This window comes from Hippocampus bargibanti, linkage group LG02 (assembly GCF_051943395.1).
Source record: "Hippocampus bargibanti isolate YZ-2025 linkage group LG02, ASM5194339v1, whole genome shotgun sequence".
Lineage (NCBI taxonomy): Eukaryota > Metazoa > Chordata > Actinopteri > Syngnathiformes > Syngnathidae > Hippocampus > Hippocampus bargibanti.
Genome location: NC_142735.1, coordinates 22,372,283 through 22,388,140, shown reverse-complemented (window position 1 = coordinate 22,388,140; position 15,858 = coordinate 22,372,283). Strand labels below are relative to the sequence as shown.

Below are 15,858 nucleotides of genomic sequence, written 5' to 3'. Positions count from 1 at the left end.
TAGCACTTGAGTTGTAGGGACAGTGGTGGTTGGCCCATGAGTGGTCGTTGCCCCCTGAGTTGCAGGAACATGGGTGTTGATCGGCTCTAGAGTTGCAGGGATACGAGTGGTGGTTGGCCCATCAGAGATACTTGGCCCTGGAGTCGCAGGGACATGAGTGGTGGTTGGCCCTTGAGTTGTAGGGACATGGGTAAGGATTGGCCTTTGAGTTATCGCGACTTGGGTAGTGATTGGCTCTTGAGTTGTAGGGATAGGGGCTGTGTTTGGCCCTTTAGTGGTAGTTGGCCCTAGAGTGGCAGGGACATGAGTGGTGGTTGGCCCTTGATGTGTAGCAACATGGGTTGACACTTGACTTGCAGAGACAGGGGAGGTGTTTGGCCCCTGAGTGGTAGTTGGTCCTCGAGTTGCAGGAACGTGTGTGGTGGTTGGCCCTAGAGTGGCAGGGACATGAGTGGTGGTTGACCCTTGAGTTGTAGCAACATGGGTGGGGATTGGCCCTTGAGATGTTGGGACATGGATAATGGTTGACCCTTGACTTGCACGTACAGTGGAGGTGGTTGGCCTATGAGTGGTAATTGGTCCCTGAGTTGAAGGATCATGGATGGTGGTCGGCCCGAGTGTTGCAGGCACATGTGTGGTAGTTGGCCCATCAGAGATACTTGGCCCAAGAGTTGCAGGGACATCAGTGGTGGTTAGCCCTTGAGTTGTAGGGACAAGGGCTGTGTTTGGCCCATTAGTGGTAGTTGTCCTTTGAGTTGATGGGACATGAGTGGTGGTTGGCCTTTGAGTTGTAGCAACATGAGTTGACCCTTGACTTACAGAGACAGAGGAGGTGGTTGGCCCATGACTGGTAGTTGGCCCTTGAATTGCAGAAACATGGGTGGTGGTTGGCCCTAGAGTGGCAGGGACATGAGTGGTGGTTGCCCCTTGAGTTGTAGCAACATGGGTTGCCACTTGACTTGCAGAGACAGGGGAGGTGTTTGGCCCCTGAGCGGTAGTTTGTCCTTGAGTTGCAGGAACATGGGTGGTGGTCGGCCCTAGTGTTGCAGCCACATCAGCGGTACTTGGCCCTAGAGTTGCAGGGACATGAACGGTGGTTGGCCCTAGAGTTGGAGGAACATGAGTGGTGGTTGGCTCTTGAGTTGTCTGGACAGGGGTAGTGGTTGTCCCTAATGTTGCAGGTACATGAGTGGTGGTTGGCTCTTGAGTTGTAGCAACATGAGTTGACCCTTGACTTACAGAGACAGAGGAGGTGGTTGGCCCATGACTGGTAGTTGGCCCTTGAATTGCAGAAACATGGGTGGTGGTTGGCCCTAGAGTGGCAGGGACATGAGTGGTGGTTGCCCCTTGAGTTGTCGCAACATGGGTTGACACTTGACTTGCAGAGACAGGGGAGGTGTTTGGCCCCTGAGCGGGAGTTTGTCCTTGAGTTGCAGGAACATGTGTGGTGTTTGGCCCTTGAGTGGCGGGGACATGAGTGGTGGTTGCCCCTTGAGTTGTAGCAACATGTGTAGTGATTGACCCTTGAGATGTCGGGAAATGGATCAGGGTTGACCCTTGACTTGCAGGGACAGGGGAGGTTTTTGGCCCTTGAGTGGTAGTTTGTCCCTGAGTTGCAGGATCATGGATGGTGGTCGGCCTGAGTGTTTCAGGCACATGTGTGGTGGTTGGCCCATCAGAGTTAGTTAGCCCTAGAGTTGTAGGGACATGAGTGGTGCTTGGCCCTTGAGTTTTAGGGATGTGGGTAGTGGTTGACCCTTGCTTTGTTGAGATAGGAGAGGTGGTTGGCCCATGAGTGGTAGTTGGCCCTTGAGTTGCAGGAACATGGGTGGTGGTCGGCCCTAGTGTTGCAACCACATCAGTGGTACTTGGCCCTAGAGTTGCAGGGACATGAACGGTGGTTGGCCCTAGAGTTGGAGGGACATGAGTGGTGGTTGGCTCTTGAGTTGTCTGGACAGGGGTAGTGGTTGACCCTAATGTTGCAGGGACATGAGTGGCGGTTGGCTCTTGAGTTGTAGCAACATGAGTTGACCCTTGACTTACAGAGACAGAGGAGGTGGTTGGCCCATGACTGGTAGTTGGCCCTTGAATTGCAGAAACATGGGTGGTGGTTGGCCCTAGAGTGGCAGGGACATGAGTGGTGGTTGCCCCTTGAGTTGTCGCAACATGGGTTGACACTTGACTTGCAGAGACAGGGGAGGTGTTTGGCCCCTGAGCAGTAGTTTGTCCTTGAGTTGCAGGAACATGTGTGGTGTTTGGCCCTTGAGTGGCGGGGACATGAGTGGTGGTTGCCCCTTGAGTTGTAGCAACATGTGTAGTGATTGACCCTTGAGATGTCGGGAAATGGATCAGGGTTGACCCTTGACTTGCAGGGACAGGGGAGGTTTTTGGCCCTTGAGTGGTAGTTTGTCCCTGAGTTGCAGGATCATGGATGGTGGTCGGCCCGAGTGTTGCAGGCACATGTGTGGTGGTTGGCCCATCAGAGTTAGTTAGCCCTAGAGTTGTAGGGACATGAGTGGTGCTTGGCCCTTGAGTTTTAGGGACGTGGGTAGTGGTTGACCCTTGATTTGTTGAGATAGGAGAGGTGGTTGGCCCATGAGTGGTAGTTGGCCCTTGAGTTGCAGGAACATGGGTGGTGGTCGGCCCTAGTGTTGCAGCCACATCAGTGGTAGTTGGCCCTAGAGTTGCAGGGACATGAACGGTGGTTGGCCCTAGAGTTGGAGGGACATGAGTGGTGGTTGGCTCTTGAGTTGTCGCAACATGGGTTGACACTTGACTTACAGAGACAGAGGAGGTGGTTGGCCCATGACTGGTAGTTGGCCCTTGAATTGCAGAAACATGGGTGGTGGTTGGCCCTAGAGTGGCAGGGACATGAGTGGTGGTTGCCCCTTCAGTTGTCGCAACATGGGTTGACACTTGACTTGCAGAGACAGGGGAGGTGTTTGGCCCCTGAGCGGTAGTTTGTCCTTGAGTTGCAGGAACATGTGTGGTGTTTGGCCCTTGAGTGGCGGGGACATGAGTGGTGGTTGCCCCTTGAGTTGTAGCAACATGTGTAGTGATTGACCCTTGAGATGTCGGGAAATGGATCAGGGTTGACCCTTGACTTGCAGGGACAGGGGAGGTTTTTGGCCCTTGAGTGGTAGTTTGTCCCTGAGTTGCAGGATCATGGATGGTGGTCGGCCCGAGTGTTTCAGGCACATGTGTGGTGGTTGGCCCATCAGAGTTAGTTAGCCCTAGAGTTGTAGGGACATGAGTGGTGCTTGGCCCTTGAGTTTTAGGGATGTGGGTAGTGGTTGACCCTTGCTTTGTTGAGATAGGAGAGGTGGTTGGCCCATGAGTGGTAGTTGGCCCTTGAGTTGCAGGAACATGGGTGGTGGTCGGCCCTAGTGTTGCAGCCACATCAGTGGTACTTGGCCCTAGAGTTGCAGGGACATGAACGGTGGTTGGCCCTAGAGTTGGAGGGACATGAGTGGTGGTTGGCTCTTGAGTTGTCTGGACAGGGGTAGTGGTTGACCCTAATGTTGCAGGGACATGAGTGGTGGTTGGCTCTTGAGTTGTAGCAACATGAGTTGACCCTTGACTTACAGAGACAGAGGAGGTGGTTGGCCCATGACTGGTAGTTGGCCCTTGAATTGCAGAAACATGGGTGGTGGTTGGCCCTAGAGTGGCAGGGACATGAGTGGTGGTTGCCCCTTGAGTTGTCGCAACATGGGTTGACACTTGACTTGCAGAGACAGGGGAGGTGTTTGGCCCCTGAGCGGTAGTTTGTCCTTGAGTTGCAGGAACATGTGTGGTGTTTGGCCCTAGAGTGGCAGGGACATGAGTGGTGGTTGCCCCTTGAGTTGTAGCAACATGTGTAGTGATTGACCCTTGAGATGTCGGGAAATGGATCAGGGTTGACCCTTGACTTGCAGGGACAGGGGAGGTTTTTGGCCCTTGAGTGGTAGTTTGTCCCTGAGTTGCAGGAACATGTGTGGTGTTTGGCCCTAGAGTGGCAGGGACATGAGTGGTGGTTGCCCCTTGAGTTGTAGCAACATGTGTAGTGATTGACCCTTGAGATGTCGGGAAATGGATCAGGGTTGACCCTTGACTTGCAGGGACAGGGGAGGTTTTTGGCCCTTGAGTGGTAGTTTGTCCCTGAGTTGCAGGATCATGGATGGTGGTCGGCCCGAGTGTTGCAGGCACATGTGTGGTGGTTGGCCCATTAGAGTTAGTTACCCCTAGAGTTGTAGGGACATGAGTGGTGCTTGGCCCTTGAGTTTTAGGGACGTGGGTAGTGGTTGACCCTTGATTTGTTGAGATAGGAGAGGTGGTTGGCCCATGAGTGGTAGTTGGCCCTTGAGTTGCAGGAACATGGGTGGTGGTCGGCCCTAGTGTTGCAGCCACATCAGTGGTACTTGGCCCTAGAGTTGCAGGGACATGAACGGTGGTTAGCCCTAGAGTTGGAGGGAAATGAGTGGTGGTTGGCTCTTGAGTTGTCGGGACATGGGTAGTGGTTGACCCTAATGTTGCAGGGACATGAGTGGTGGTTGGCCCTTGGGTTGTAGGGCCATGGGTAGTGATTGGACCTTGAGTTGTAGGCAAAGGGGCCGTGTTTGGCCCATCAGTGGTAGTTTGCTCTTGAGTTGCAGGGACATGAGTTGTGGTTAACCCATTAATGGTAGTTGTCCCATGAGTGGTGGTTGATCTTTGAGTGATGCTTTGATCAACAGTTGTATGAACATGAGTGATGGTAATGCCATGGGTGATGGTTGGCTGTAGAGTCGCGGAGACATCCGTGGTAATTGCTACATGTGTCAGTACTGGTTCATCAGTTGTTGTAGTTTCTGATAGTTCAGCTGTTTAAAGGGATAATAATGACAATGACAAAAAATGCATTGATGGGATGTGAAGAGAATTGGGTGGTGGCGGCATAAGTCTTAACTTACAAATTACTGCAATTGATTCTTGAATGAAAGTGAGTGGGAAATTGTTGTTGGTACTATTCACAGCTTGAACCAATGCCTCAACAACCATGTCACCTTCTGGCACATGATCATTTGGAACTGAATTGTTGAACTCCAGGGTCATTTCCACTTTTGTGTTTCCCTGTTGTAGACTGAAAAATAAATAAATGATGTATTTAGAATGGTCAGCACGTTAAAATGTCCACCTGCTTCCTATCTTTCAAATATTACCTAAAGCCATTCACGATCGTACGGATGAAAACGGTTCCAAATTCTTGCAAGAGTATCTGGTCACACTGTAAGAAAGATCAATAATTTTTTGTCAGTAATGACAAGAAATTGTTGCGTTAGTGCAATATCCTGTGAAATAGTTCATCCATCCATCCAGTTCATATGTGCATCCGAGTGCGAGCGCCAGGGGCTTCAGTCTAAGCACCGAGCTGTACATGTCCCCGACTCCAGCTCAACTGAGAGAACCAGAGCCCCAAGGATTTCAACCAGTAGCACAACCCCAGGAATGCTCCACGAGTCACACAATCCATTCCAGTGTCCCCTAAAAGAGTGAACAAACCCTCTACACAAAGGTGGTGTGTGGACATTATCTCCCTGAAGATATCGAACCCATGACAGAGATCGGTCTCTGCAGAGTCCAATAAAATCTACCAACCCTACCAAATACTAAATTAAATTACTTTAGCCTATACCCACCATTGATGCCACTTGTGTTTCAAGTTCTTGGTATTGTTCACTGCTGCGATTTTCCAATTCTTTAACAAAAGGTTCTTCCAGAGTGCCTTCAATAAACACTGCTCGTGAGGGAACTGAGATAACTGTAGTTGTCAGCGTTGTTGTTGAGTCATCAGCAGCTGTTGTGATTTCACCCATTGTTGATCCATTTATAGTAAATCTTGGTTTGTCACTTGTCGTGTAGTCGTCAGTAGCTCCTGATTCGTCAATCGTCAAATCGTCAGCAGTTGTTATCGATATATCAACAATTGTCGATTTATCAACAGCAGTCAATTTGACAATAGTTGGGGATGATTCATCAGTCGTAGCTGTCAATTTCTCTGTAGTAGCTATTGTCTTGGTAAGAGTTATTGTTGATCCATCAACAGCTGTAGTTGATTTGTCGCTAATCATTTTTGTTTCAGCTAAAGTAGTTGATTCGTCAGCAACAGTTGTTGATGCATCTATTGAAATTGTTGAATTAACCCCTTACGTCGATGGCTCAAGAATTGTAGATCTGCCCTCAAAACCTGTTGTTGATGCACTTAAAACGAACGTTGAACTCTCAGAAGTAGTCTTTAGTTCAGCTAGACTTATAGTTTGTGTTGATCTGCCAATTGTAGCTCCGGGACTAGATTCTGTGGATGTTTCAATCGTGGTTGATTTTTCAGCCGTAGTGATTGATAAAACAACAGTCTTGGTCGACTCGTCACCAGTTATTTTTGATCTGTCAAATGTTGTTGATCCGTGGACAGCAATTGTTTTGTCAATGGTTGCTGTCGATTCAGTGGCTGTACTTGTTGCTTGGTCTAGCGTAGCTGTTGACTTGTCAACAATCACTGTTGTTTTGTCAATAGGTCCCATTCAATCAGCATGGCTCTTCCAAGAAGAACCAACTCAATAGGACCCATGGCCTTGGCTGCCAAAAAGGCAAGGGTGCAATGCCCCGAATTCTTTTTGGCGAGGTAAATTGGTCAATAGCAACAGGCAAACAAATAGTGCTTCAATGTACTCTTACGGACTGAACTATACAGTCTGATGCCCACCAAAACAAAGGAACACCCAGGGGTTGGTGGGGGCGTCCGAAGACAAGGACGTCTGGCTTGCCCTATTACAATTCTGCGTGAATGACATAGAATCACACATGTGGAGAAGAGTACGATGAACGGATGGATGGATGGATGGATGGATGGATGGATGGATGGATGGACGGACAAGTAAGCACGTTACATTATACAAATGTAATCACTTAAATGTATTCTCACCATTGACACAACTTGTGTTTCAAGTTCGATGTATGGATCACTGTGCCGATTGTTCAATGCCTCTACAAAAGGTTCCAACAGAGTGGCTTGAATGGACATAACGAGCGAGGGAACTGAGGTGACTAGAATTGTCGTCCGTTGGGTCATTGGTGATGGTGAACCCTGGGCATTAGGTCCTGCTGTGGCTGTCGATGGTTTTGCTGTTTCAGAAAAAGTGAGATATAAGTATGGATAGATATTTGATTTGAAAAATAGATTATTTTATGAACTGCCCAAAAAAATTTCAGACACTAAGTGAATTTAATCAGTTCACATCCAACAGAGAGAATTATGTTACTTACAACTGGCTACAATTGAGTCTGGATCTAAGGTGATGTTGAATGGGTTGTGAGCACTAGTCACAGCTTCAACTAATACTTCCGTGACCACATCAGCTGAGGGGATTGCTTCTGCTGGTGCCGATAGGTTGAACTGCAGTTCGACCTCGACTTGCGTGTTTCCCAGTTCTGGCCTTGAACGTCAAGGGTATAAGATTGCATTTCAATGTCGTTTGTTTCATTGGGTGACAGGTCTTACCGAAATCCAAGAACAACAGTGCCAAAGAATATGGAACCAAAGGTTTGGAAGAAGATGAAGTCGCACTGTCAAAGGAACACCAGAGTTACTCTCCTGAAAGAAGCAATACATTCCGATCATTGAAACGTTGCTTGACCCACCATTGACACAACTTGTGTTTCAAGTTCTTTGTATGGTTCGCTGCTAGGATCGTTCAAAGCTTCCACAAAAGGTTCCAACAAAATGGCTTCAACAAACACAACCGGTGGAGGGACTGAGATGACAGGAGTGGTTTTTCCTTGGGTCGTTGCCAAAGCTGAACCTTGGGCCGTTGTTGAGAAGCCAAGGGACGACGTTGGTCCTTGGGTGGTTGTCGATGGTTTTGCTGTTTCAGTGAGAGAAAAGAATGGATTGGTATCTTCCTATCCCAAACTTGTTTTATTTTCGGTTCCATAAAACATCACTGTGGATAATTCTGTGGAGTCGTTATTTTTCAAGGCAAGCATAGGTAAGTTAATGAACAAACAAGGGGCCGTGACTCTGTCTTGAGGAAAAGTGATTGTTCTTGAAGTCTATCTGAAAGTGTTTACTAGGATTCCATTGAAATAACTTCACATCCAACAGAGAGAATGTTGTTACTTACAACTCGCTACAATTGATTCTGGATCCAGGGTGATGTTGAAGGGGATGTCGGCACTACCCGCAGCGTCCACCAATACTTCTGTGATCACATCTGCTGGGGGGATTGCTTCTGCTGGTGCCGATACGTTGAACTGCAGTTCGACCTCGACTTGCGTGTTTCCCTGTTCTGGCCTTGAACATCAAGAGTATAAGATTTCATTTCAATGTTCTTTGTTTCATTGGCGGGATGCAGCACATGGGTGACAGGTCTTACCGAAATCCAAGAACAACAGTGCCAAAGAAAATGGAACCAAAGGTTTGGAAGAAGATGAAGTCGCACTGTCAAAGGAACACTAGAGTTACTCTCCTGAAAGAAGCAATACATTCCGATCATTGAAACGTTGCTTGACCCACCATTGACACAACTTGTGTTTCAAGTTCTTTGTATGGTTCGCTGCTAGGATCGTTCAAAGCTTCCACAAAAGGTTCCAACAAAATTGCTTCAACAAACACAACCGGTGGGGGGACTGAGATGACAGGAGTGGTTTTTCCTTGGGTCGTTGCCAAAGCTGAACCTTGGGCCGTTGTTGAGAAGCCAAGGGACGACGTTGGTCCTTGGGTGGTTGTCGATGGTTTTGCTGTTTCAGTGAGAGAAAAGAATGGATTGGTATCTTCCTATCCCAAACTTGTTTTATTTTCGGTTCCATAAAACATCACTGTGGATAATCCTGTGCAGTCATTATTTTTCAAGGCAAGCATAGGTAAGTTAATGAACAAACAAGGGGCCGTGACTCTGTCTTGAGGAAAAGTGATTGTTCTTGAAGTCAATCTGAAAGTGTTTACTAGGATTCCATTGAAATCACTTCACATCCAACAGAGAGAATGTTGTTACTTACAACTGGCTACAATTGATTCTGGATCCAGGGTGATGTTGAAGGGGTTGTCGGCACTACTCGCAGCGTCCACCAATACTTCTGCGACCACATCTGCTGAGGGGATTGCTTCTGCTGGTGCCGATACGTTGAACTGCAATTCGACCTCGACTTGCGTGTTTCCCTGTTCTGGCCTAGAACATCAAGAGTATAAGATTTCATTTCAATGTCCTTTGTTTCATTGGATTCAGCTCATGGGTGACAGGTCTTACCGAAATCCAAGAACAACAGTGCCAAAGAAAATGGAACCAAAGGTTTGGAAGAAGATGAAGTCGCACTGTCAAAGGAACACCAGAGTTACTCTCCTGAAAGAAGCAATACATTCCTATCATTGAAACGTTGCTTGACCCACCATTGACACAACTTGTGTTTCAAGTTCTTTGTATGGTTCGCTGCTAGGATCGTTCAAAGCTTCCACAAAAGGTTCCAACAAAATTGCTTCAACAAACACAACCGGTGGGGGGACTGAGATGACAGGAGTGGTTTTTCCTTGGGTCGTTGCCAAAGCTGAACCTTGGGCCGTTGTTGAGAAGCCAAGGGACGACGTTGGTCCTTGGGTGGTTGTCGATGGTTTTGCTGTTTCAGTGAGAGAAAAGAATGGATTGGTATCTTCCTATCCCAAACTTGTTTTATTTTCGGTTCCATAAAACATCACTGTGGATAATTCTGTGGAGTCGTTATTTTTCAAGGCAAGCATAGGTAAGTTAATGCACAAACAAGGGGCCGTTACTCTGTCTTGAAGAAAAGTGATTGTTCTAGAAGTCAATCTGAAAGTGTTTTTCGGATTCCTTTGAAATCACTTCACATCAAACAGAGAGAATGTTGTTACTTACAACTGGCTACAATTGATTCTGGATCCAGGGTGATGTTGAAGGGGTTGTCGGCACTACTCGCAGCGTCCACCAATACTTCTGCGACCACATCTGCTGGGGGGATTGCTTCTGCTGGTGCCGATACGTTGAACTGCAGTTCGACCTCGACTTGCGTGTTTCCCTGTTCTGGCCTTGAACGTCAAGAGTATAAGATTTAATTTCAATGTCCTTTGTTTCATTGGATTCAGCTCATGGGTGACAGGTCTTACCGAAATCCAAGAACAACAGTGCCAAAGAAAATGGAACCAAAGGTTTGGAAGAAGATGAAGTCACACTGTCAAAGGAACACCAGAGTTACTCTCCTGAAAGAAGCAATACATTCCTATCATTGAAACGTTGCTTGACCCACCATTGACACAACTTGTGTTTCAAGTTCTTTGTATGGTTCGCTGTTAGGATCGTTCAAAGCTTCCACAAAAGGTTCCAACAAAATGGCTTCAACAAACACAGCCGGTGGGGCGACTGAGATGACAGGAGTTGTTTTTACTTGGGTCGTTGCCAAAGCTGAAACTTGGGCCGTTGTTGTGAAGCCAAGGGACGACGTTGGTCCTTGGGTGGTTGTCGATGGTTTTGCTGTTTCAGTGAGAGAAAAGAATGGATTGGTATCTTCCTATCCCAAACTTGTTTTATTTTTGGTTCCATAAAACATCACTGTGGATAATTCTGTGGAGTCGTTATTTTTCAAGGCAAGCATAGGTAAGTTAATGCACAAACAAGGGGCCGTTACTCTGTCTTGAGGAAAAGTGATTGTTCTAGAAGTCAATCTGAAAGTGTTTTTCGGATTCCTTTGAAATCGCTTCACATCCAACAGAGAGAATGTTGTTACTTACAACTGGCTACAATTGATTCTGGATCCAGTGTGATGTTGAAGGGGTTGTCGGCACTACTCGCAGCGTCCACCAATACTTCTGCGACCACATCTGCTGGGGGGATTGCTTCTGCTGGTGCCGATACGTTGAACTGCAATTCGACCTCGACTTGCGTGTTACCCTGTTCTGGCCTTGAACATCAAGAGTATAAGATTTCATTTCAATGTTCTTTGTTTCATTGGCGGGATTCAGCTCATGGGTGACAGGTCTTACCGAAATCCAAGAACAACAGTGCCAAAGAAAATGGAACCAAAGGTTTGGAAGAAGATGAAGTCGCACTGTCAAAGGAACACCAGAGTTACTCTCCTGAAAGAAGCAATACATTCCGATCATTGAAACGTTGCTTGACCCACCATTGACACAACTTGTGTTTCAAGTTCTTTGTATGGTTCGCTGCTAGGATCGTTCAAAGCTTCCACAAAAGGTTCCAACAAAATGGCTTCAACAAACACAGCCGGTGGGGGGACTGAGATGACAGGAGTGGTTTTTCCTTGGGTCGTTGCCAAAGCTGAACCTTGGGCCGTTGTTGAGAAGCCAAGGGACGACGTTGGTCCTTGGGTGGTTGTCGATGGTTTTGCTGTTTCAGTGAGAGAAAAGAATGGAGTGGTATCTTCCTATCCCAAACTTGTTTTATTATCGGTTCCATAAAACATCACTGTGGATAATCCTGTGCTGTCATTATTTTTCAAGGCAAGCATAAGTAAGTTAATGAACAAACAAGGGGCCATGACTCTGTCTTGAGGAAAACTGATTGTTCTTGAAGTCAATCTGAAAGTGTTTACTAGGATTCCATTGAAATAACTTCACATCCAAAAGAGAGAATGTTGTTACTTACAACTGGCTACAATTGATTCTGGATCCATGGTGATGTTGAAGGGGTTGTCGGCACTACTCGCAGCGTCCACCAATACTTCTGCGACCACATCTGCTGAGGGGATTGCTTCTGCTGGTGCCGATACGTTGAACTGCAATTCGACCTCGACTTGCGTGTTTCCCTGTTCTGGCCTAGAACATCAAGAGTATAAGATTTCATTTCAATGTCCTTTGTTTCATTGGATTCAGCTCATGGGTGACAGGTCTTACCGAAATCCAAGAACAACAGTGCCAAAGAAAATGGAACCAAAGGTTTGGAAGAAGATGAAGTCGCACTGTCAAAGGAACACCAGAGTTACTCTCCTGAAAGAAGCAATACATTCCTATCATTGAAACGTTGCTTGACCCACCATTGACACAACTTGTGTTTCAAGTTCTTTGTATGGTTCGCTGCTAGGATCGTTCAAAGCTTCCACAAAAGGTTCCAACAAAATTGCTTCAACAAACACAACCGGTGGGGGGACTGAGATGACAGGAGTGGTTTTTCCTTGGGTCGTTGCCAAAGCTGAACCTTGGGCCGTTGTTGAGAAGCCAAGGGACGACGTTGGTCCTTGGGTGGTTGTCGATGGTTTTGCTGTTTCAGTGAGAGAAAAGAATGGATTGGTATCTTCCTATCCCAAACTTGTTTTATTTTCGGTTCCATAAAACATCACTGTGGATAATTCTGTGGAGTCGTTATTTTTCAAGGCAAGCATAGGTAAGTTAATGCACAAACAAGGGGCCGTTACTCTGTCTTGAAGAAAAGTGATTGTTCTAGAAGTCAATCTGAAAGTGTTTTTCGGATTCCTTTGAAATCACTTCACATCAAACAGAGAGAATGTTGTTACTTACAACTGGCTACAATTGATTCTGGATCCAGGGTGATGTTGAAGGGGTTGTCGGCACTACTCGCAGCGTCCACCAATACTTCTGCGACCACATCTGCTGGGGGGATTGCTTCTTCTGGTGCCGATACGTTGAACTGCAGTTCGACCTCGACTTGCGTGTTTCCCTGTTCTGGCCTAGAACATCAAGAGTATAAGATTTCATTTCAATGTCCTTTGTTTCATTGGATTCAGCTCACGGGTGACAGGTCTTACCGAAATCCAAGAACAACAGTGCCAAAGAAAATGGAACCAAAGTTTTGGAAGAAGACGAAGTCGCACTGTAAAAGGAACACCAGAGTTACGCTCCCGAAAGAAGCAATACATTCCTTTCATTGAAACGTTGCTTGACCCACCATTGACACAACTTGTGTTTCTAGTTCTTTGTATTGTTCGCTGCTGGGATCGTTCAAGGCTTCCACAAAAGGTTTCAACAAAGTGCCTTCAACAAACACAGCCGGTGGGGCGACTGAGATGACAGGAGTTGTTTTTACTTGGGTCGTTGCCAAAGCTGAAACTTGGGCCGTTGTTGTGAAGCCAAGGGACGACGTTGGTCCTTGGGTGGTTGTCGATGGTTTTGCTGTTTCAGTGAGAGAAAAGAATGGATTGGTATCTTCCTATCCCAAACTTGTTTTATTTTTGGTTCCATAAAACATCACTGTGGATAATTCTGTGGAGTCGTTATTTTTCAAGGCAAGCATAGGTAAGTTAATGCACAAACAAGGGGCCGTGACTCTGTCTTGAGGAAAAGTGATTGTTCTTGAAGTCAATCTGAAAGTGTTTTTCGGATTCCTTTGAACTCACTTCACATCAAACAGAGAGAATGTTGTTACTTACAACTGGCTACAATTGATTCTGGATCCAGGGTGATGTTGAAGGGGTTGTCGGCACTACTCGCAGCGTCCACCAATACTTCTGCGACCACATCTTCTGGGGGGATTGCTTCTTCTGGTGCCGATACGTTGAACTGCAGTTCGACCTCGACTTGGGTGTTTCCCTGTTCTGGCCTTGAACGTCAAGAGTATAAGATTTCATTTCAATGTCCTTTGTTTCATTGGATTCAGCTCATGGGTGACAGGTCTTACCGAAATCCAAGAACAACAGTGCCAAAGAAAATGGAACCAAAGATTTGGAAGAAGATGAAGTCGCACTGTCAAAGGAACACCAGAGTTACTCTCCTGAAAGAAGCAATACATTCCGATCATTGAAACGTTGCTTGTCCCACCATTGACACAACTTGTGTTTCAAGTTCTTTGTATGGTTCGCTGCTAGGATCGTTCAAAGCTTCCACAAAAGGTTCCAACAAAATGGCTTCAACAAACACAACCGGTGGGGGGACTGAGATGACAGGAGTGGTTTTTCCTTGGGTCGTTCCCAAAGCTGAACCTTGGGCCGTTGTTGAGAAGCCAAGGGACGACGTTGGTCCTTGGGTGGTTGTCGATGGTTTTGCTGTTTCAGTGAGAGAAAACAATGGATTGGTATCTTCCTATCCCAAACTTGTTTTATTTTCGGTTCCATAAAACATCACTGTGGATAATCCTGTGCTGTCATTATTTTTCAAGGAAAGCATAAGTAAGTTAATGAACAAACAAGGGGCCATGACTCTGTCTTGAGGAAAACTGATTGTTCTTGAAGTCAATCTGAAAGTGTTTACTAGGATTCCATTGAAATAACTTCACATCCAAAAGAGAGAATGTTGTTACTTACAACTGGCTACAATTGATTCTGGATCCAGGGTGATGTTGAAGGGGTTGTCGGCACTACTCGCAGCGTCCACCAATACTTCTGCGACCACATCTGCTGGGGGGATTGCTTCTTCTGGTGCCGATACGTTGAACTGCAGTTCGACCTCGACTTGGGTGTTTCCCTGTTCTGGCCTTGAACGTCAAGAGTATAAGATTTCATTTCAATGTCCTTTGTTTCATTTGATTCAGCTCATGGGTGACAGGTCTTACCGAAATCCAAGAACAACAGTGCCAAAGAAAATGGAACCAAAGGTTTGGAAGAAGATTAAGTCGCACTGTCAAAGGAACACCAGAGTTACTCTCCTGGAAGAAGCAATACATTCCGATCATTGAAACGTTGCTTGACCCACCATTGACACAACTTGTGTTTCAAGTTCTTTGTATGGTTCGCTACTAGGATCGTAAAAAGCTTCCACAAAAGGTTCCAACAAAATGGCTTCAACAAACACAACCGGTGGGGGGACTGAGATGACAGGAGTGGTTTTTCCTTGGGTCGTTGCCAAAGCTGAACCTTGGGCCGTTGTTGAGAAGCCAAGGGACGACGTTGGTCCTTGGGTGGTTGTCGATGGTTTTGCTGTTTCAGTGAGACAAAAGAATGGATTGGTATCTTCCTATCCCAAACTTGTTTTATTTTCGGTTCCATAAAACATCACTGTGCAGTCATTATTTTTCAAGACAAGCATAGGTAAGTTAATGAACAAACAAGGGGCCGTGACTCTGTCTTGAGGAAAAGTGATTGTTCTTGTAGTCAATCTGAAAGTGTTTACTAGGATTTCATTGAAATCACTTCACATCCAACAGAGAGAATGTTGTTACTTACAACTGGCTACAATTGATTTTGGATCCAGGGTGATGTTGAAGGGGTTGTCGGCACTACCCGCAGCGTCCACCAATACTTCTGCGACCACATCTGCTGGGGGGATTGCTTCCTCTGGTGCCGATACGTTGAACTGCAGTTCGACCTCGACTTGCGTGTTTCCCTGTTCTGGCCTAGAACATCAAGAGTATAAGATTTCATTTCAATGTCCTTTGTTTCATTGGATTCAGCTCATGGGTGACAGGTCTTACCGAAATCCAAGAACAACAGTGCCAAAGAAAATGGAACCAAAGGTTTGGAAGAAGATGAAGTCGCACTGTCAAAGGAACACCAGAGTTACGCTCCTGAAAGAAGCAATACATTCCTTTCATTGAAACGTTGCTTGACCCACCATTGACACAACTTGTGTTTCAAGTTCTTTGTATGGTTCGCTGCTAGGATCGTTCAAAGCTTCCACAAAAGGTTCCAACAAAAGGGCTTCAACAAACACAACCGGTGGGGGGACTGAGATGACAGGAGTGGTTTTTCCTTGGGTTGTTGCCAAAGCTGAACCTTGGGCCGTTGTTGAGAAGCCAAGGGACGACGTTGGTCCTTGGGTGGTTGTCGATGGTTTTGCTGTTTCAGTGAGAGAAAAGAATGGATTGGTATCTTCCTATCTCAAACTTGTTTTATTTTCGGTTCCATAAAACATCAATGTGGATAATCCTGTGCTGTCATTATTTTTCAAGGCAAGCATAAGTAAGTTAATGAACAAACAAGGGGCCATGACTCTGT

The 15,858-nt window shown here is 46.4% G+C and overlaps 1 protein-coding gene across 1 annotated transcript in view; it reads right to left on the bottom strand.

Moving 5' to 3' along the window:
• LOC148902030 (uncharacterized) overlaps nucleotides 1-15,858 on the bottom strand; it is a 31,557-nt gene that overhangs the window by 5,768 nt on the left and 9,931 nt on the right. The window contains exons 36-69 of the mRNA XM_088990216.1: nucleotides 15,476-15,699; nucleotides 15,336-15,400; nucleotides 15,088-15,257; nucleotides 14,618-14,841; nucleotides 14,478-14,542; nucleotides 14,230-14,399; nucleotides 13,748-13,971; nucleotides 13,608-13,672; nucleotides 13,360-13,529; nucleotides 12,879-13,102; nucleotides 12,739-12,803; nucleotides 12,491-12,660; nucleotides 12,010-12,233; nucleotides 11,870-11,934; nucleotides 11,622-11,791; nucleotides 11,140-11,363; nucleotides 11,000-11,064; nucleotides 10,748-10,917; nucleotides 10,267-10,490; nucleotides 10,127-10,191; nucleotides 9,879-10,048; nucleotides 9,398-9,621; nucleotides 9,258-9,322; nucleotides 9,010-9,179; nucleotides 8,528-8,751; nucleotides 8,388-8,452; nucleotides 8,136-8,305; nucleotides 7,654-7,877; nucleotides 7,514-7,578; nucleotides 7,279-7,448; nucleotides 6,938-7,137; nucleotides 5,178-5,242; nucleotides 4,929-5,098; nucleotides 35-4,838 (exon numbers count right to left, since the gene is read on the bottom strand). Of these exons, the coding sequence (XP_088846342.1) occupies nucleotides 35-4,838; nucleotides 4,929-5,098; nucleotides 5,178-5,242; nucleotides 6,938-7,137; nucleotides 7,279-7,448; nucleotides 7,514-7,578; nucleotides 7,654-7,877; nucleotides 8,136-8,305; nucleotides 8,388-8,452; nucleotides 8,528-8,751; nucleotides 9,010-9,179; nucleotides 9,258-9,322; nucleotides 9,398-9,621; nucleotides 9,879-10,048; nucleotides 10,127-10,191; nucleotides 10,267-10,490; nucleotides 10,748-10,917; nucleotides 11,000-11,064; nucleotides 11,140-11,363; nucleotides 11,622-11,791; nucleotides 11,870-11,934; nucleotides 12,010-12,233; nucleotides 12,491-12,660; nucleotides 12,739-12,803; nucleotides 12,879-13,102; nucleotides 13,360-13,529; nucleotides 13,608-13,672; nucleotides 13,748-13,971; nucleotides 14,230-14,399; nucleotides 14,478-14,542; nucleotides 14,618-14,841; nucleotides 15,088-15,257; nucleotides 15,336-15,400; nucleotides 15,476-15,699 (9,829 nt within the window). The remainder of the gene's footprint in view (nucleotides 1-34; nucleotides 4,839-4,928; nucleotides 5,099-5,177; nucleotides 5,243-6,937; nucleotides 7,138-7,278; nucleotides 7,449-7,513; nucleotides 7,579-7,653; nucleotides 7,878-8,135; nucleotides 8,306-8,387; nucleotides 8,453-8,527; nucleotides 8,752-9,009; nucleotides 9,180-9,257; nucleotides 9,323-9,397; nucleotides 9,622-9,878; nucleotides 10,049-10,126; nucleotides 10,192-10,266; nucleotides 10,491-10,747; nucleotides 10,918-10,999; nucleotides 11,065-11,139; nucleotides 11,364-11,621; nucleotides 11,792-11,869; nucleotides 11,935-12,009; nucleotides 12,234-12,490; nucleotides 12,661-12,738; nucleotides 12,804-12,878; nucleotides 13,103-13,359; nucleotides 13,530-13,607; nucleotides 13,673-13,747; nucleotides 13,972-14,229; nucleotides 14,400-14,477; nucleotides 14,543-14,617; nucleotides 14,842-15,087; nucleotides 15,258-15,335; nucleotides 15,401-15,475; nucleotides 15,700-15,858) is intronic.